We start from the raw sequence: 22,118 nt of genomic DNA on the forward strand, positions 1-22,118 counted from the left end.
ACATAAATTAAGATTTTTTTTGTTATTAAGTTTATTATTTTTTATAATAATATTAATTAAACTTAAACTACAACTTACAATTAACTGGTATTTAATAGTACCTGCGAAGGGCGTGCGCGGGTGAGGTCAGTGTGAAGCGGGAGGGTGGTCGAATACATTATATATATATGTTACCGTTAGAATGCGGAATACGTTAATGTTCAAATTAAGTTGTTTCAGCGACTTGACCGAAGCGTTCTCTGGCAAAAATGTACACGCTGTCCTGATTTTAGAGAGCTGGTTTAAGCCCCATCTCTCTACATCATATGCATTGCCTGGTTACGTCTTGATTCGCAATGACCGGATTGATCGGCGAGGCGGTGGTGTTGCCATCTATCTCCGTAGTGATTTCCCTTTTAAAATAATTGCCTCCTCCCCTTCCGTATGCTCTACTGCTGCAGAATACCTTTTCCTTGAAATCGGCATCAAAGGCACTAAACTAGCTCTTGGTGTAGTCTGTTGTCCTCCTTGTTCGGACTATTTCTTACAACTTGAACCTGTTTTGGAGGTGTTGGGTTCGGAATACGCACATCACATTGTCATGGGTGACTTCAACACCGATCTTTCAGACCTGTCCTCCTTACGTTCTTTAAAACTTACACAAATAATCGAATCAGCTAGTCTCCAATTTCTACCGCTCTCTCCCACGCACCACAACATCAATGGTAATGATACCTGGCTTGATTTAATTCTTACCTCTAATTCCGCTCCGATCCAATCCCATGGCCAAATCCCCGCTCCTGGTTTTTCCCACCATGACCTTATATACATATCCTACACCCTGAAACCACCTAAACCTTGTCCTAAAATAATATTTAGACGCTGTTTTAAGGATCTTGATTTGAACAAGCTTAGACACGACGCAGCTAACATTAATTGGGAGCCACTGTTTAACGCTTCAACCATCAACGACAAAGTTGACATTTTTAATGATACTTTAAATAAAATTTTTGATATTCATGCACCGCTTAAGAAAATCAAAATAAAACACAAACCAGCACAATGGCTTACTGCTGAAATTAGATCGGCAATGAAGTGCAGGGATCGTGCCTTTGCGAAATTTAGACGTGATCGTTGTGAGGCTAACTGGAATAACTTTAAATTAGCTAGAAATCGTTGCAATCAAATGATACGCAATGCTAAACACCGCCATATTCTCGAAAACGTTGCTTCTTCATCCCCATCCAATATTTGGAAGTTTCTCGAAACAATCGGTGTAGGTAAATCTCAGGAACCCGAACTGCCCAGCAACATCAGTCCCGATGATATAAATCGTCATTTTTCTAATATAAACGTTCTTGATGATAACGCTAAATTACAGTCATTAACGTACTTGAACAGCTTACCTCGTCCTAATCTTGTGCCACTTCAGTTTTCTCCTGTTACTACAGACGAAATTAACAAGACAATTAATTCTATAGTGTCTAAAGCTACAGGTTGTGACGACATTAGTCGTCGTATGATTACTTCTATCCAAACCCAAATATTACCTACAATCACCCACATTATTAATTTTTCCCTCGAATCATGTGAATTCCCCTCCCTGTGGCGCAATGCTCACGTCCTTCCACTTCCGAAGGTCCCCAATCCCAGCCATCCCACACATTTTCGTCCCATATCCATCCTTCCCTATTTATCTAAAGTTCTCGAAGCCTGCGTTCACAAACAGTTGTCCAGGTTTGTCTACCAAAACGATTTACTTTCTCCACATCAATCCGGTTTTAGACCTGGACACAGCACAACCTCAGCATTGTTGAAGGTGACAAGTGACATAAAAGAGGGCTTTGAGAACTCTAAGATTACAGTTCTTGTGTTAGTAGATTTCTCAAATGCATTTAATAATATTGATCACGACATATTACTGGCAGCCCTTTCATGTCTACCGATTTCATCTGTAGCACAAGCATGGATTTCCTCCTATCTACGAGGGCGTCGGCAGTCTGTACGTACAGATAAGTCGTTCTCCGATTGGCTAGATCTAGATACGGGCGTCCCTCAAGGCAGTATTCTTTCTCCACTTCTCTTCTCGATTTTTATAAATCTCGTCACCAAAATACTTCGCAGTGCGTATCATCTGTTTGCTGATGATCTTCAAGTATATAGTCAAGCCGAACTTGATTACTTACCATCCGCCATTGACATAATAAATCGAGATCTTGATGCTATTAGAGAATGGTGTAGTAAGTTTGGCCTAACAGTGAATCCAGCTAAATGCCAAGCCATTTTATTAGGTAGTGCTAGAAATTTAAGCAAGGTTGATCAAAGTGCCGTTCCACCAGTAATCTATAATAATTGAGTCATTCCATTTAGTTCGAACGTCAAGGACCTTGGATTATACATTGATTCGACCTTAACTTGGCAGGCTCAAATCTCACACGTCTCTCGCAAAGTCACTGGTATCCTGCGATCCTTCTATCGGTTTAAAAACTTCCTTCCTTCTTCAGTCAAGTAAATGCTCGTCCAGTCACTTATCCTTCCCATCATTGACTACGGTGATGTGTGCTATTTCGACCTAAACGCTGACAAACTTAATAAACTTGATCGCCTACTCAATAACTGTATAAGATTTATTTTCAATCTACGCAAATTCGATCATGTCTCTACTTTTCGTTCTAAACTACACTGGCTACCAATACGACAGCGCCGCTCTACTAGGGCCTTGTGTATGCTTTACTCCTTGTTGCATCATCCTAAATATGCTCTTAAATACCTAACCCCCCTTTTCCAATACCGTTCCAGTACTCATGATAAATCCTTTCGATCCTCTAACGATGTACTCCTTTCTTGCCCTTCGGACATCATCCACTCGTCTTTCAATGTACAGGCTATTATTCTCTGGAATTCTCTTCCTCGTGACATCAGGCTAACCAAAACCAGGGACACATTTAAGCGCAAAGTGTGTGAGTTTTATTTGAAGCAATTGGCAGAAAAGTATTAAATAATTATTGTAATCTATGATAGTTTTTATATATTATTATTATTTTATAAAATATATATAATATACTTATATATTATTATTTAAGTATATAAGTAGGTATATAAATAAATAATATATAATATGTACTAGTATTTTTAAATTATATAAAGTACTTTTGATATTTTATATAAAAATAATAAATAATATTTTGTATTAATAGATTAGGTATTATATATATTTTTTTTATAGTTTTTTTTTTTTCAAAAATCTTTATTAGCATAGAAAAATTATAGAATTACATTTAGTGTACATTATTTAAGTTCCTAAAAGTAATTAACAATAGTTATTACAATAGTTGGCAGATACAAAAATCTTTTTCAACTTTATGGCACTGTAATAAGTACTTATACATGATAGATTATTGTTATAAACAGCATTAATTACACAAATGTCGTTTACAAACAACAAATTTAAGACCTGATATAATAGCTAAAGAAAAAATACATTATTATGTACTTAGGCAAACGTAAACCGTTAAAAACATACTATTTACGACAACGCATCGCATCGATATTATATTATTATTATATTTTTTGAAAACAAATAAATAATATTTTCTATTAATAGATTAGGTATTATATATATTTTTTTATAGTATTTAGTAGAATAGTCTCACTCTATTAGGTAAAATGTTTGCTTATGACTTAAGTTATATTTAGATTACTCTTCATTTATTTTATTTATTTTCTTCATCCTTTCGCACTATTGGCACCTACACAATTTTGTTTCTGGACACCTAAAGGTTGACTGGTAGAGAATGCCATCTGGCATTAAGTCCGCCTTTTTTTTTTTTTTTTTTTTTACGCAGAGAAATGCATTAACGCATTCGACGCAGGGGATGGGGACTCCCGCTGCGGATATGTGGGGCTCGTCGCGGCGAAGATGGTATGTGCCGCGACCCTACCCACTAAAACTCTGCGACGCTCCTCTCGCCACCCAAGACGAAGCCACGGGCACGACACACCCACCGCAACTCCGTCAGTGGCCGTCCGACCTTTGTCAGACCACACTCATTTGGGGGCGCTTCTCGCCCCGCAGGCCGACAGAGGCCCCACTTGGGGCTTGCTTGGGCTCTGGTGTCACGATGCACGGAGCGTTTTGTGCATCGTGACCCACTCTGGGACTCGAATTTGATGACGGCGTCCCCACGCCGCCACCACGAGTACCCCGGCTAGGGTGGATCATTGTGCTGGCGTCGCGCACGTCTCCGCCTTAGCCGTCTCGAGGGGTCGACCGCCTCCCTTTCCCTGCTGCGTTCGGCCTCCTCCTTGGCAGCTATAACCTCCTGGGCGAAGGTGTCAACTGCCGTCCACGCGGTCTCGCTACTCAGCATTGCTCGAATGATAGCTGGTAGCGAGAGGTCCTGTCCAATTGCGGCCACGAGGGCCGCACGCTGTCCTGTCCATGAGGGACAGACCATCACAGTGTGTTCGGCCGTGTCCCTTTCGTCGCCACAATGATGACACCTAGTGTCATTCTCTCTCCTTACTATCTCACACAGGTACCGACCAAAACAGCCGTGCCCGGTCAGCACCTGTGTCAGTCGGAAGGAGAGTGCGCCGTATGTCCGGGTGATCCACTCTTTCAGGAGCGGGCGTATGGCCGTTATTAGGGCAACGCTCACCTGCGGCTCTTGAAGCCGCTCCTCCCACAGGATCAATGTCCTTTCCTTCGCCACTTCCCTCCACCGACGTACAGCGTCCGGTAGGGGGTTGCCACCCCCGGCGCGGACCTCTGCGCAACGCCAGTAAACGTCGGAGAGGGCTCTCGCTTGTAAGTCCCAAGGGACGCTTCCAGCAAGTAGGCAGGCCGCATCCCTTGAGATCGTCCGGTATCCGCGAACTGCTCTTGTAGCCATTACGCGCTGAAGCCTCCCAAGACTTAGCGCATTTTTAGGTGACAAGTTTTCAGCCCATATTGGCGCTCCGTACATGGACATTGAGCGGATAACACCCATGTACAAGCGCCGACAGCCCAGGCTCGGACCCCCGAGATTCGGGAGTAGAGTCGCCAAGGCCCCCGCAGATCTCGTGACCTTTTCGGAGAGCCGACGGAAGTGCTCCCCGAAAGTCCAACGCCCGTCCAATACAAGGCCCAGGTACGTCATCGACGGCGATATGGCAATCCTCGTTCCGCCCACGACAATCTCCAAACCCAGTGGTGGCGCATTCCTGGGCCCATAGAACATAACGGCCTCGGTTTTGTTCAATGCAACTGTGAGGCCCAACGCTCTAATTCGGTGAACTGTCTGTGCGACAGCAGCCGTCGCCCGAATCACCGCCTCTCTATGCGTTCTTGCGCGAACAACCACACAAGTATCGTCTGCGTAACAAACCAACTCGGCTCCAAGTATGAGTACAACACGGAGTACCCAATCGTATCCGATGTCCCACAGGGTCGGACCCAAGGCTGATCCCTGTGGAACACCGCAATCGACTTCCAGCTCCTCCCATCCGTCTTGCGTCGGGTATTGAACCGACCTTTCGGAGAGGTAATTTTTGATGGTCCGGCGTAAATGACGTGGCACCCCGTGGTACTCTAATCCGGCTTCGATGACGCTCCAGGGCATGGAGTTAAATGCATTAGAAATGTCTAAGGACACTGCCAACACAACTCCACCCCGGGACGTCTCCTCCTCGACCACGTCACGCAGACGAGCCACTGCGTCAATTGTGGACCGGCCGCTCCTGAACCCGTACTGGGAAGGACTAAGGTTCGGCCCAGTGCACTCCAAATGGCGATTAATGCGCGCCACAATTACCCTCTCCAACATCTTGCCCGCTTCGTCCAAGAGCACGATGGGTCGATAGGCCGATGGCTGATCTTCTGGCCGCCCATCCTTGCGCAGAAGAACCAGTCTGCCTGTTTTCCAGCGCCGCGGTACTCGACCCTGGACCAAACAATTGGTCAAAGCGGTGAGTACCTGTGGCTCCATGTGCTTCATTGCTGCACTCCAGACACGACCCGGCACGCCATCCAGGCCTGGGGCCGTGTTCTTCGAGCCCATTTTGTGCACCACCACGGCCAACTCAGCTGACGTGACAGGTGGTACCTCCTCCTCTGCAACTTCAGCCCCGGAGTTCTCCGTTCGTTCGTGGAACTATGAGGGGAGAACAGTTAGCCCCACGTGGAAACAAGGTCGACAAGACCCGATTTCGGAGCTCCGGCTCTATCGTCTGCGTGATTGGAGCGGCTGCAGGACGCAGCTTTTGGCGTACCCACTTGTACGGTCTGCCCCACGGATCCTCCTCGAGTGTCCGCAGCCAATCCTGCCAGGCGTCTGCCTTCGCCTGCAGTATGGCATTGCGAAGGGTGAGGCAAGCCGTACGATACGCAGTGTACAAGCCCTCCTCCTCTTGCTGATCCCTTGATCGGCGTCTGCGATACCTCTTATAACGACGACGGGCTGCCGTACACTCTTGCTGTATGCGGAGTAGCTCAGGGCGCCACCAATACATCTGGCGCCGCGGCTTAAAAGTCCCTACACGTGGCATAGAGGCGTCGCAGACGCCTTGCATTGCTTTCCTTAACCACTCCTCACAGTCGTCAACATTCTCGGACGGCAGAGGCACCCAAGATGCAACAATCGCAGCCTCGTCGAGAAGCTCCCGGTCCATCTTCTTCAGAGACCATCTAGGTCCGCCACTGATCGGCCTGGGACTGTCCGACCCTGAGCTGGAGGCGACAACGTCAAACCTTATATAAAGATGGTCTGAGAGCGTCTCGACCTCCTCTAAAACTCTCCAATCCACAATGCGGTGAGCAATAGCTGGGCTGACAAAAGTCAAATCAACTATTGACTCGCCCTGCCATCGGACACAAGTGCTAACCGCACCTTTGTTAGCCACCACTAGGCCCGCTGTCGATAGCCATTCGGCAACCGCCCTGCCTCTGGCATTCGTCGCCGGGGAACCCCACAGCGTGGACTTCGCGTTGAAGTCTCCGGCAACGATTACTGGGTTGGCAGCTCTGCTCACGTAGGTGGTGAGTCGCAGGAGAAAGGACTCATACTCCACGAGAGGCCGGTTTGGGGAAAAATAAACCCCCACCACGGTGAGGGGTCCCAAATCAGCGACGATGAAGCCATGCCCCCTAGTCACACTCCTAATAGAAAAAGGCATGATTCCTGGGCCCAGGACCAACGCCACCGTTGAATCCTCGTCCCCGATCCAATCGCTCCTGGGCAGGACACGATACGGCTCAGCTATCACTGCAACGTCGATCATCCGTTGCGCCATCTCATGCAACCAGAGATCTTGCGCCCGGGCACAATGATTAAGGTTGCCCTGCAGAAACTTAAAGGACGCCGTTATGAGGCGTCCATTGGTGCCGCTTCAGCAACGGTAGTCGCCGTGGATGTTGTGGCGACTGCCTTAGGTGCCTTGCCCTTCTCTGGACCGTCCCTCTTTTTCTTAGGCGCCATTTTCCCGCAGGATTTAGCTCCCACGATGTGGTCCGCCGGCCTACCATGGGCCTCACATAGTGCACAATGAGGCGCGTTTTGGCACCCCGCAGACATGTGGCCCGACTGACCACAGCGGAGGCAAAGCTCACTGCGGTCTACCTCGCTCTTGCATATTGCCCGGGTGTGCCCGGCCTCCTGACATCGGTAACATATCATGGGGCGCGTGGTCAGAAGTACCACACGCACGATGGTCCACCCAACGCAAACTTTTACGTTTGGGGCTGTTACCTTCTTTGCCGCCTCAACCGGGCACTTAACCCAGACTGATCCACGACCTCTGCGGTCTCGCCTGATCTCTCCAACCTTAATGTCGCCAACTGCGCAACCACCGGGCATTGAAATGGCCCGCGCCACTTCTGCCGGGGTGGCGGAGTCATCCAGACCCTGTAGGCGCAGCTCCGCGCACTTTTGAGGTCGGTGGATGCGGACAACGTCCTCCTCCATTACCTCCTTGAGCTTTTCAGCAAGTTTGTCCGCCTTATCCTTGTTAGCAACCCCTGGAATCTCGAGCAATCGAGCCCCAGTGACTGCCACCTTAAACCTTACAGCCGGGATCTCCAGGCTGACGAGATCGACCCGTTGTTTGGCTTTTTCTAGTACATCTTTGTACGAGATGCCTCTTTTCTCCGCCTCTGGCTGCAACGTTAGAACCACGGCTGCAGTTTTCGGAGTGCGGAGACCTCCATTTTTCTTTTTCTTCCTCTTCTTAGGTACTTTCTTTCCTTCCTCTCTCTTTCTTTGTACCTGTCCTTTTTTCCCTTTGACAACCTGCGACCACTCCTCGGTCGCATGTTGTCCCGCCACAGCTGTGACAGGGGCAGCATCGCGCCTACCCGCCGCCGCCTCCACAGCTGCAGCAGATTTTTTTATCCTCTTCTTTTTCTGTTTCGGTGCTGGACCCGGATTGAGTGGGGGTAACAGAGTCGTCACCATCGGCTCAAGCTCCGAAGTCTTCTCTTTGCCCTTCGACGTAGATGCTATTGGGTCACTTGTGTTCTCCTTCTCTTTTTTCTTATCTGCAGCGAGGGGGGGTCGCAGGCGCGGCTCCGGCAGCAGCCGAGCCTCCAATCCCTCTAACCGCGCGTCCATTCTGGCACTCGCTACGGACACTGCCTCACGCACCGCTCGCTGGACAAGCTCCTCCACATTCAGCTCCTTGTTTACGGGAGTGATTTGTGGCTGAGCTTCGGCCATCCTACGCTTGATGGCCCCTAGTTCCTTTTTCAGGTCTTCAAGCTCCTTGGATAGGCGTTTATTATCGGCTTCCAGTGCTCTTGTCTCCGCCGACGCTGAGTGCTCGAGCAGAATCGCACAGGTTTCCCGTATGGCAAGGGTCGCCTTGTTGAGAGCCGCCACAGACGTTCCCTTGAGGTTCTTTTTCTGGGCTACGCTGATGATGGCTCTCAGGCTCTCTGTGATGACTGCACCCAGTCTAGCTGAAGTAACCTCCTTGGGCTCTTCCAGCATAGTCACGTCAGAGGAGGATTCCGATGCCCGAGAGTGTGACCTCACCGATGGGATCCTCTTTGTCGCCTCCAAAATCTCGCGCTCCACTTCGGTTTGTAGCGTTCTATCTTCCTGGTCAAGTTTACTTTTCCTGGCCTTGGCTTGGCCAACGTAGCGTCCAGTTGTGGGTGGCCGGCCCCTACCACGCTTGGCGATGGGTTTCCGGGCACCCTCTTCGTCCTTTTCAGGACTGCATTCACCGGGCCTCTTACGAAGGAACCTTTCTCGTTCCTTCTCCTTGTCCGTATCCTTATTTCGAGAGGATGCAGTTTCACTGCCACTCTCCGTGTCATATCCTAGTCCATCCCTATAGAAAAACTTACTAGGGATTGGGCTGCCGGGCGTAGGCGTCGCTGTTTGCGATCCTTCGCCTTCACTCGCTGTCAACATTGCAGCCGTAACAATATGCCTATCAATATCCGTATTCGTGCCATAGTCGTCGTTATCATCTCTCCTCTTCCCCTCCTCCATAGCAACAGGTGCTCCCCCCGTATACGCGGAGCGATCCCCGGCCGAGGCCGGAGTATGGGATTCCCCCTTTCGGAGACCCACCCGGGGATTATTTTTATCCTTATTGCTCTCCATAATTGATCATTAAGGGGTGATTCTGCCCCACATCCTAATTGCGTGGTCACCCACCCGCCATGCACCCCGTCACCGGACGTCACCAGCTTAGGGTTGGAGGCCCACAGGCCCATCCGTCTCACAAACACACTGATTTGCACACACAAACACACACTATTGTAGAGAAGAATTAACTAAACAGGAAAGATAGAGAAGAAAGGTGGTGAGAGATAGAATAACGAAAAACAAAATAACAAGGAAGTGTAAACTACTAAAAAGAGAGTGGAAGACAGAGAAAGACCGGCGATCAGCCACCCTGGGTACCTCGCTCCGTGTAAAGGGCGGAGTGGCGTACCCAGGGGCCCAGGGACACCAACGAGAAGGAACCGGTACCACCCCCGGCATTAAGTCCGCCTATGTACCAACATTGTGCAAAAAGCATAAATAAATTGCGGAAGACAGTGAACTTAACACTTTTGTTACGCTCCTTCGCTGGGACTGCACCCCTCTGTTCCTATGTTTGACGATTTGGTCTGTTATATTTTATCAGTGGAGTAACATTAACAACAACAACATAAAAGTTAATATTGAATATTTTATCCCAGAACAATCTTAGGAAATTAATACAAAACACATTAACGTCACTCTTTCACATTCTAGGCTAAACTCCTCCTTCGTTTATGTCCTAAAAAATGTTGACTTAAGGCGAGGATAAACCCCAATTTGTTATTCCGCGACTTCCGGTTTACCTAGTTCCAATATAATAACGAAGTTTTAAAAAATATGAGGTATAAAGCACAATATTTAAAATACCTTAAACCATAAACATTTTAATAAAACTTAAAACTTTGGCTGTAATTAATTTACAAACTCACCTCCGATAAAAATCTATTTCATCGAAATATAAGTATTAACTAGGATAATTATACATTTTATTTCAATAAATTGTTAGTAAATCTATATTAAAAATTCTTTAACCGAACAATTTTGTTTCTTAATGTTTATTTCCAAAGATATTTAAAAAAACATGAAATATAGAGAAAATCCGCTCGACTGACTTCAGTTTTATGCTAAGCTAAAATGAATCTTATTGCGATGCGTATACGCTTGGTCTTTGGTTGTGTGCAAAGTTATCGTTTTGGATTGAGATTAATCCCCGCCTTAAGCATGTTAACCTTATGGCTACCACACACGCTATGGTATACCGGAGAGGTCACCTGCAGGTATGCCTGCGCAGGTGTCACTCGAAAGAATTGATTCTCGATTTTGCGCCGGTCGAATACGCAGGTCCAAGCAACTGCACAGGTCTATTCCCACGCACATTCCGATTTACTTGCGCAGGCATACCTGCACAGGTAGACCTCTCCGGTAGACCGTTGCGTGTATGGCTAACATTAGACTGTTTTTAATTGTTTATTATTGGTTTTTTTCTAGTTGATTTGATCTGTTAAATTTTATCAGTGCAGTAATATTTTGGTTACTTAAATTTTAATATTGTATTCCTTTGTTAATGTCCTAAAAATTATATTCAATTATATTAACAACAAAATTTTTAGTAATTTAGTTATGTTTTATGCAATTTACCGTATGCATGGTCGGTAGTCTGCAGATTATCTAGTAATGTAAGAATAGAATCAATTTTTGCACTTTAACTGACTCATCCAGATAATCTGCAGGATACCGCGTTAATCTGCACTCTAACTGGCTTACGCAAATTAACGGTAACATACAGGGTGCAATTTAACCTTCCTGCCAAATTTGGATATATTGATCCTAGTTAAAAATAAAAATACACGTATTTCTTCTTTTATAATCACTCAGTACTAAAATTTTGAGAAATAGCCTCCGAAAGCTATCCTACCAAACACCACAAAATATGGACACATGCGCGGCCCGGCCCCGCCCCGCCCTTCCATTGACATTCTTGCAGTGACGGATTAAAACTACTTGATGCCCTAAGTAATCCATGCCTGTGGACCCCCTATCCGTATCACAACTAGAATCGGTCTTTGAACCTTTACTCGTGATGCCCTAGGCAATTGCTTAATTTGATTAAGGGCTAATCCGTCACTGCATTCTTATTATTATCATAAGTTGCGAATTTTTCCTTCATACTTTGACGGACTTAGGACCGTCAAATGTAAAGGACGTAGACAGGTATGTTTAGAATTTTTAATTATAAAAAATAAGCACTTTAGATAATAAATCTTAACCACATCCTTTGTATTTAGGCGTATTTATAAAATTCTATTAACTTATGTACACACTACAACTAATTAAAAATCAAAACAACCCACCTCTAAATCTTATTTACTTCCATCTTGTCTACACTTAACATAGTTCAAACTGCAATCCGTTTTGCTCTAAGCAGAGTCTAGCGCGTTTTGCACATTGTCTTTAAGACTTTAAAAGTTTGTTAAGCACAACTTTGTCTCTTTTAACCTCGTCAGAGGCATGTCTTCGAGGCTGGCTGGCTGGTGTGCAGGTGTTGCGAAGTGCGAACTGTCCATAATCCGAGTCTTTGATTGTTTCGCGATTCAGATTTAGGGTACAGCTGCTGCATTCGAGAATCATCAATCAGCTGTTACGAAGACGAGGAAGGCTTTCTTGCTCGTACAGTCTTTGGGTTCCGCGGAAACTTTCGCCACTCAAAATGTAGCACCTCCACCTATGCCTCCACATTTCATAACACTCGATCGTGGTTAGGGTACATTGTAACAGACACTAATTAAAGCGCGAGGGCCGTGACAAACAAAATAATTACGTGTTAGCTATACAACTACGCGCGTGGTACTAAACGGTCGCCAGCGACCGGCGGGCCTCCCGCCTCCCACCCCGCGCGTCACCCCCGCTTTACCCCTAAGCATAACCGGTCTTCCGATTGGATGGCGCGATGAACTAGCGGTCGCAATATCGTAATTATTATGAACTTATGAAGTGACCATTGTGCATCGATTTTTTTTTGGGATAAAATATGTTATTGTAAAAAAATTAACACCCTATTTTTTTGGTTTAATGGACTCACCTAATGATACCTAAGCCCCAAAAAAAATTTGGCAAGTAGGTTCAATTGCACCCTGTATACATACATATATACATACATACATAAATAGCCTGTGAGACACATAACTCTTACTTTTTGCTTTGCTGTAGTCAGGTAAAAATTATTCATCTATTGTGAACAACTATGATAGTTACCTGTGAAAGGTAATCCCTGAAGATTTATTTGATTTATTTGTATATTTTTTACAAAATATTATAGCACAAGATAGCATTTTGCCCTTTGATTACATTTAGTATCTGAAAATAAACTAAGTTTGTTTTAAAAATTTCTTTGCTAACCGTACACACTCGCATACGACCGTCGCGCACAGCGCCCCAGTGAACACTGACTGCAACGGTGTGAATTAGCTCTATTGGAACGGCGGAACATTTGATGCGTATGGCATGTCTACCTTAGTTTAAATAGAAGTTTTTCTTATGTCCCTACTCCCTTCACTTGGTCTACTCTATATCTGTGCCAAATATTGCCATAAAAATTGCTCCAGTAGTTTGTAATTTCTAATATTTCCCCCGTTTTTCCCACATTTTCCTGAGTTTCTTCGGTCGTAAGTCTTAGCGTGATGATATGTAGCCTATAGTCTTAACTCTTACTCGATAAATGAGCTATCTAACACTGAAATAAGTTTTTATATCTGTAGTTTCTGAGATTAAAACGTTCAAGCAAACATACTCTTCAGGTTTATAATATTAGGTAGGTATAGATTTTTTTTTAATTATCGCTTTACAAATTCGAGACTCGATCTAAAAGACTATGAAAAGTACCTATAACAGGGTCTTTATAGGCATAGCTGGGCACCGTTAATCAAATAGTTAACTTCGTTAATCGTTAATCCGTTAAAAAAATTTTAGCTTCGTTAAACATTAAAGCGTTACATTTCGAACGAATTGACGCAAGTTAACGTTAATCGTTAATCCGTTAAGTAATATGACCTTGTTGTAACTTATATCATTGCGTTAGTGTACATACAAAACCTGTTGGTTTAAGGTTTTGGAAGTTAAAATGTTACTACAAAATACTTCTATAATTATTGTATTCTATCTAACTATATTATACTGCACTCTTCTTTATCAACATGCAAATGATTTATAATAACAATAAACAAATCACTCTCTCTATAAGCACTGACGCTGAGTAATGAAATGATAAAATGAAACAAATCTCTTGTACGGGTCTGTACACCTTACACGCTGATAATGATGATTGATTATAGAAACAGCCGTACTCGTAGTACAACTGTTTATTGATACACTAACAAAGGTACAATGATACACACAATATCAACACCAGACATAAGAATAGATTACACCTCCCATACTCCAGAATAAAAATGTTAAATGAAAGCCCATATTACATGGCAGTTAAAATATATAACCGTTTACCAGAAGAAATAACAAATGAAACTAAATTAATTTCATTTACGAGAAAATTAAAAACTTACCTCATTAAAAATTGTTTTTACTCCCTGGAAGATTTCTTCTCAAAAGATAAAAATTAATTAGTTGTTGAAAGATAACAAAGTTCATAAAATATATTACTACCCATATATTATATAGATAAACATACTAGTATAGTTATATAATAAGAAATATTGTTAATAAAATAAAATAAAATTAAGATACTCATAAGTTATAATTATAACATTTCGCATTGTTAACATATTGTAAAAATATATTATAAAGTATTTTGTTCACAATTTTTAAGCAAACGCCTGCACAAGGTACTAAGTCTTTACTTACAATGTTTGTATATTAATTACTTAGTTTGCAAATAAAATCTTTGAATCTTTGAATCTTTGAATGATATAAGATTAATGATAAGATAATGATGAGTATAGCAAAAATAAAACTTTACGAAATCGTTTAAATATTGAGATATTTACAAAATTGATAAACTAATTATTATGCTGACCTAGGAATGTGCGATGCTTGCATCGTACATATTCCCGGCCGCGAGATGAAGATAAAAAAAAGAAAAAACATTTTGAAAGCTTGTCGTTTGGCTTGTACTCTTCTACATCTTCTTTGTTCGGAATGGATAAATTAAAAACCTTGTTGATTGTAGGAATATCGTAAAGTGGTACGTCTGCTTGAATCTTTAAGTCGCTTGATGGTGCTTTTTGGGAGTACAGAGTAAAGGAGTCCCCCTTGACGACGCAGTTTTTTCCTATATTGAGTATTCCAGCTCCCTGAAGTTGTTCTACTTTTAATTCCGCGTCGCATATGATTTTTGTTGTACATTGATCACAACAAAAAAATAAGTATGTATTTCCCACACTTAATTGATTCCAGCTGTTTTCACAGACTGCGGTGTCAGCTTTACACTTGTTCGTAATGTGATCCATAACACACAGGTCAGTGTCTGCCTTCAATTGATATATGGGACCTTTTAGCTGACAAATGAGTAACGTAATGTCGAACGTCACACATACGTGTGTCGTCACTGGAACGTATGATTCCTTCTGTATATTAATGGCGATGTGAGTTGATATCGGAGTGATGCTGATGATGTTTCTTCCCTCTTGATGTGGAATTGGTACCAGGTGAAATAGTTCGTAAATGTCTCTATTTACCAATGGTATTTTCATTTCAAAGATAATAAATTGCTGATTCAGTCTTCTGCGCACCTTCATTATTTGGTATATTTTTGGCAAATCTTCGTCTATATTGTCATAGGGGAGTGATAATTCCCTTGAAATCTGTCCTGCAATAATGTTTAATTCTTCCTTCAGTTGTTTCGGCGTGATCAAATGTATATTAAATTTCCCATAAAATACATTCGTAATTGTGTCCAAGCTGTTTTGAATTGTTTTCAAATTTTATAAAATATTGTTAGTGATAATTGATGACATGGCGAATTCATTGTCTTCTGATAATATTTCTATTTCGCCGTTAATTCTATTGACATTTTCCTCAAAATCCTTTAAATGTTGATTGAAAGTTTTGAACTGCTTGTCCATGGCATCGTCGATTCTTTGTAGGACATTGTTTTCCGCCTCGATCACTGAAGTTTGATTTTTCTTGAGCGTAGCTAAATGCTTTTCGTTAGTTCTTATGAGCTCGATGTCCTTTTGATATTGTTCTGCGAAATTTTCATCTAAGACGTCAAATAAGCTGTGAGCGATATTTCCAATGCCGTTAATGAGCCCGCGTCTTTTTCTTGAACTCGCCGAGCGTTGACCCAGTAGCATACTGTTGTAGTAATTTAACTCCGATTCGCCGTGATGTAATTGCGCCAATACAACTTCGCATTGTGATATTTTATTTTTATTATAATGACAGATATTTTCTCAGTGATTGATGTACTTAGAAAATAATGTTATTCCTTGCCAATAGAGCTCGATATCGTAATAAACGATTAATTTCCATTCGTCCCGTGCCAATTTCATATTTGATATTTTATCGAAGTAAATTCTTTGATTGTTATTGAAATATGATATGTTGTGAGCGCATTGAACTGGAGTTATAATCAACATCAACAGCATTACCGCCATCGATGTGATATTTATTTTCTTAGAACTTGATTTCTTCGGCACCTTTAATACTTCGTTATCTTCACTTCGATTTTCTTCTAGATTTTCCGACACAGGTAGAATTGATAATTTTGTGATAGGTCTTTTCATGATTCCGTTTTTTGTCTTAAGTGATACGACCCTGACAAACCCATCATTTCCAGGATGGACTTCCGTCACTCTTCCCATGGCCCATTTTCCAGCAGGTAAGTTTGGCTCATGAATTATTACGACATCGCCGACTTTGATGTTTGGCTTAGACAGTGTCCACTTGCTTCTTGATTGTAGTTGACATAGGTATTCTGATTGCCATCTTTTCCAAATGTCGTGAAATATCTTCTGAGTCAATTTCCAGCGTGTTCTTTCGTCTTTTTCTGATTCGACGATGCTTAAAGTCGGACCGCTCGATAAAAAGTGTGATGGAGTCAGATAGTCGATATCCTCAGGATCCTCACTCAATGCGCACAGTGGGTGTGCGTTTAGACATCCCTCTATTTGAGCAAGGAGGGTTGAAAACTCCTCGAAGGTCAAGTGCTGATCACCCAGCACTCGGCGGAGATGATGTTTCAGGCTTTTCACTGCAGCTTCCCACAGTCTGCCGGCGCTAGGCCATGATGGTGCATTAAAATGCCACGTGAGGTTCATGTCACTGATCGTGTTATAAAAATGCTGATCTAGGCTTGATTTTATGATATTAAACTCTTCCTGCAATATCTTGTTGGCGCCGACAAAGTTTGTCCCGTTGTCGCTGAATATGTGTTGTGGAGTACCTCTTCGGGCTGCCATTCTTCTTAGAGCTGCTATAAATGATGCTGAGCTCAGGTCTGCTGCTTTTGTGGCCATGCATACAAAGACAGCTATGTAGCCCCTCGTTGTCTTGATACCGCGGCCCTTATTGGCCTTGACATTTACAAAACCCGTGAAGTCAACACCCGTATTTAAGAATGGCCTTGAAGGATTCGATCTTGATTCTGGTAGATCTCCCATTATTTGAATAGGTCTCTCGGGTTTATGTCTTCGACAGGTTATGCACAATCGAATTTGCTTTTTTGTAGCTCGATTACCGCCTATGATCCAGTAATCTTGTCTCAGGTAAGCTAAGGTAAGCCTCGCTCCACCGTGAAAGGTCTTCTTATGAGCTTGATCGATGAGCAAGTTTGTGAGATGGCCACTGTGTGCAATGATGAGCGGGTGCTTGCGTTCCCAGCTGATATTTGCTTTCGTTATTCTGCCACCAACTCGAAGCATTCCATCTTGGTCCAGAAAAGGTTTAAGGCTAAGTATTCTACTTTTCGAACTTAAATTTTGATTATTTTTAAGTTTCTTGATTTCATCCGAAAAGTCGATCTCTTGTTGATATTTAATAATTATATTTCTTGCAGCATGTAACTCACTTGTAGTGAGGTAAGTAGGTTTTTGCTGACGCCGGGGCCGTAACCGGAGCATCCAAGCAATGACCCGAGTGGTGCGTGCTAAGCAACTTGTTCGAGTCAATAACTCGTTGATTGTATTGTCTGAAACAAGTGTTGCCGCCTGACATTGCTTTGATATTTTAATATCTTCCTTTGTTTCAAACTGAATTTTTTCTTGCAGTGGTCCGAATGATGATAACCATGTTGGGCCTTCCCACCACAAGGAAAAACTCTTCAGTTGTTCTGCCATGATTTGTGATTGTTGATTGGTTCCATATGGATTGATTAAAATTTCAAGCTTGAATTGATAAAAATGATAATGACTGTGTATCTTTGTTAAGGTTGATAATGATATAAATTCCAACGTTGGTGATAAATGATACTATGATTGATAATCTTGATTGATTGCGTCGACGTCCTCCTTGATCCTTGATGCCTTCGGAAGCAGATGATTTCCAAAAGGCTGATGACGCGGTTCCGTGCTCTATGCGATATGATGCGCCTTCTCAATCTAGTCGGTGAGACCCGCTTGTGGGAGGCCGACCAAACCGATTCGCTATGTTAAAGTTGATAATGATATAAATTCCAACGTTGGTGATAAATGATACTATGATTGATAATCTTGATTGATTGCTTCGACGTCCTCCTTGATCCTTGATGCCTTCGGAAGCAGATGATTTCCAAAAGGCTGATGACGCGGTTCCGTGCTCTATGCGATATGATGCGCCTTCTCAATCTAGTCGATGAGACCCGCTTGTGGGAGGCCGACCAAACCGATTCGCTTTGTTAAAGTTGATAATGATATAAATTCTAACGTTGGTGATAAATGATATTGATAAATCTTGATTGATAATCTTGATTGCGTCGACGTCTTGCTTGATCCTTATATGATTGATAATCTTGATTGATTGTGTTGATTGATAATCTTGATCCTTGATTCCTTCGGAAGTAGATGATTTCCAAAAGGCTGATGACGCGGCTCCGTGCTCTATGCGATATGCTGCGCCTTCTCAATCTAGTCGGTGAGACCCGCTTGTGGGAGGCCGACCAAACCGACTCGCTTTGTTAAAATTGATAATGATATAAATTCCAACGTTGGTGATAAATGATATTATGATTAATAATCTTGATTGATTGCGTCGACGTCTTGCTTGATCCTTGATTCCTTCGGAAGCAGATGATTTCCAAAAGGCTGATGACGCGGTTCCGTGCTCTATGCGATATTATGCGCCTTCTCAATCTAGTCGGTGAGACCCGCTTGTGGGAGGCCGACCAGACCGATTCGCTACCGCACTAAACCCAAAACCACTTACTTGTTTTACTCGAAGGACCACAAAGATGCACGGGTCTGTACACCTGTGTAAGGTGTACAGACCCGTACCTGATGATGTAAGAGTAATGATATAAGTATAAGTGATATAAGAATAAGTGCTCGCGTATTATAGCAGACACATTTTATATACACAAAGATAATGATGAGTATAGCAAAAATTAAACTTTACGAAATCGTTTAAATATTGAGATATTTACAAAATTGATAAACTAATTATTATGCTGACCTAGGAATGTGCGATGCTTGCATCGTACATCTCTTCTCACTCGCACGCGCCTGAAAATGTATCTAGTATTGTTTTTGTTTCACTCGCTGCCGTGCCGCGGCACCGCGCTGCCCGCGCGCCCGGCACTTGTCGTTTCATACTAACTGTCTGAACCTGTTTTCGCGCCGCGCCGCGGTGCCGTGCGGTAAATAGTGGGCATTGGATTAACGATTAAGGGACTTCTGCATATTAACGGAAGTTAACGAGTCCGTTAATATTTTTAAAAGTTAACTTAAAAGTTAATCCGTTAATCAAAATGTTAACTTCGTTAATTAATACCTCAGTCACAAGTTCCAGGAATTGCTATTGTATTCTATTGTTGTCGCGATCACCGGTGCTCGCGCGGGGCCTGAAGGATTAACGGATTAACGAGTTAATGCCCAGCTATGTTTATAGGCTCATAAGTCATAACCATAGGACGATGCATGGTGTAATATGGTAGTAATGATGATGATGAATGTAATTTGCATAGTAGAATATGTTTTCCGTTCTTAAAACAACGCCAAAATTCCCGAACTTGTATCTATAAAGAATCAGGAGTTCTCTGAGCACCTTCCGAACCACGGTATACCAGGTATACCTCGGTGCAAAATCTTACTTGTTCGTAGCATATGCTTAGAATACTTCTCACGAAACCGAAGTAACCACATGTTTCCCTATAAATTGTGAGGAGTTCCCTCTATTACTTATGGATCCATCATCAGATCACCACTTTTGTGAATATAATACCAAATTGGGATGATACCCTATATACCAAAAGAAAAATTTTGAAAATCGGTTCACAAACGGCGGAGTAATCGTTGAACATAAGAAAACGAACATAACACCTCCCCCATTTTAAAAGTCGCTTAAAATTGTAGCCTATGTGTTGTAGCATATGCTTTCCGTTCTTAAAACAACGCCGAAACTCCCAAACTTTTATCTATAATGAATCAGGAGTTCTCTCAGCACCTTCCGAACCACGGTATACCAGGTATACCTCGGTGCAAAATCTTACTTGTTGCTGCTTGTTGGTAGCATATGCTTAGAATACTTCTCACGAAACCGAAGTCACCACATGTTTCCCTATAAATTTTGAGGAGTTCCCTCGATTACTTATGGATCCTTCATCAGATCACCACTTTTGTGAATATAATATCAAATTGGAATGATACCCTATATACCAAAAGCAAAAAAATTTAAATCGGTTTACAAACGGCGGAGTAATCGTTGAACATAAGAAAACGAACATATACACCTCCCCCATTTTGAAAGTTGGTTAAAATTGTAGCCTATGTGTTATTCTGATGTATTAGCTATGTAGTAGTGTAATAAGAAGTATGTACTTCTATAAAACCCAATGTCTTATATTTTAATAAACAGTTTTATTGCAACTCTCGGTCTTATTACTCGTCTCCTAAACACACCCTACATGGCGACCCTGCCATCGGGTTTCGCGCCGCGAATATGAGACTCTCCGTATAAGGGATGGAACTTTGAACTTTCTGTGCAGTGCTAAGACAAAGAACTGATATAATTTAAATCTAGTTAAATAATTATGGCGTTCATTTTTCGTTCGCGTTACGGTGCATACGCGTCTCAAGTAAATCAAAAGACAGTATTTTTTCGGTAAAAATGGGCAAACAACAATCAAAGGAAGAAACCGTGATTGTCCAAAATGCAGTTGGGAATAATCAAGCTGGAATTGAAGAATTTCGCTTTCATGTCACCACCACTAATATTTTGCTGGCCGTCATCGTGCTGATGTTCGGCTTGGTTTTCGTGTACCTACAGCGTGTACCGAATACTACAACCGAATATATAAGCGGTGCCACATGGGATGGATAGCATCGGAAATAAACAGGAATAATTTCCGGAGGTCCTTTTTTCGTCAGCAGCCGCCCGCCGCAGCTATAGAGGAGCAGCCCAATCAACCCAAGGCCTACCTATTTCTCGAAGGTGTAAAAAGTGTCGGAGTATAAAATGCGTAAAAGTTTTAGTGTTAAATCGTATGTATATCGAATAATATTTTTACGTCTCGCGTCTCGCAGCCCAATGTAGAGACATTAATGAACTTATTATTGAACTCTAAGTTATTAATTGTGTATTCTTTATTTTACTCAGTGTACTCATGCTTAATCACTGTAATTTTATGTGCTTAAAATGTTTTTAAAGTAGTTATAACCTATACTAAAATAAATAAATTCTATGTTTGGTGGTAAATTGGTAAGTTATGAACATTTCTTTAGAAAAATTATATGAGGAATTAAAAGAAGTTAGAACATATTTAATAAAAATTGGACCGAATAGACGTGTAGGGAATATATTAAGTGTTAAGCTCAATGAGGCAATTTTATAGCGAATATTCTAGTTGGTTGGCAATTTTTACAGAAAACTTAAGTAAAGGGAAAATTAAATCGGAAGACGTTCCATTTTATGAAAATTATCGCAAAAATTTTGAATTATTATAAGTATAAGGATATTTTAAATTTGTGTCAGCATAAAAATATTGAAATTGAGTCTCATAGCAACATGGATACTTTTGAATTAATTAACAAAAAATTAAAACCGACTTCCAAGGTAAAAACAATAAGAATATTAACTAAAAAGTATTAAATAATTCTTTCTCTAATAGTGCCTTTTCCAGAATTCGTCAAAATCCCAACTATTTCTGTACATACTATACTTCTGTGTATGTCTTCACTACTTTGAAGTCGGTACCAGCTAATTAAACCATGACTTCAGTCAATGTCAGAATATCTGAAATATTTGGGACTGGTACCGACTTCAAAGTAGTGAAGACTATAATATGCACAGATATAGTTGGGATTTTGACGAATTCTGGAAAAGGCACTATTAGAGAAAGAATTTTTTTTTTTTTTTTTTTTTTTTTTATTTATTTAAGGTCGCTTTTTAACAACAAAGGTCATTAACGACCACAATAATTAACAATAGAAGACAATAGAACTTAAAATGTAACAAATAGGTACATCTAAACTAATTTAT

General features: G+C 42.1%; 2 protein-coding genes across 2 annotated transcripts; both read right to left on the reverse strand.

Moving 5' to 3' along the window:
* Positions 1 to 7,325: 7,325 nt before the first annotated feature.
* LOC121738264 lies at positions 7,326 to 9,572 on the reverse strand. The gene has a single exon (XM_042130218.1). It carries the CDS (start codon positions 9,570 to 9,572, stop codon positions 7,326 to 7,328), a length of 2,247 nt encoding a protein of 748 aa, XP_041986152.1.
* Positions 9,573 to 15,901: 6,329 nt separating this feature from the next.
* LOC121738265 lies at positions 15,902 to 17,785 on the reverse strand. The gene has a single exon (XM_042130219.1). The coding sequence runs from the start codon at positions 17,783 to 17,785 to the stop codon at positions 15,902 to 15,904; it is 1,884 nt and encodes a 627-aa protein (XP_041986153.1).
* Between the last annotated feature and the right edge of the window lie 4,333 nt (positions 17,786 to 22,118).

Source organism: Aricia agestis, chromosome 22 (genome assembly GCF_905147365.1).
Source record: "Aricia agestis chromosome 22, ilAriAges1.1, whole genome shotgun sequence".
In the NCBI taxonomy this organism is placed as follows: domain Eukaryota; kingdom Metazoa; phylum Arthropoda; class Insecta; order Lepidoptera; family Lycaenidae; genus Aricia; species Aricia agestis.

Coding starts and splice junctions, on each gene's coding strand:
- LOC121738264 (XM_042130218.1), bottom strand. CDS start 9,572: ATGGAGAGCAATAAGGATAAAAATAATCCCCGGGTGGGTCTCCGAAAG.
- LOC121738265 (XM_042130219.1), bottom strand. CDS start 17,785: ATGGCAGAACAACTGAAGAGTTTTTCCTTGTGGTGGGAAGGCCCAACA.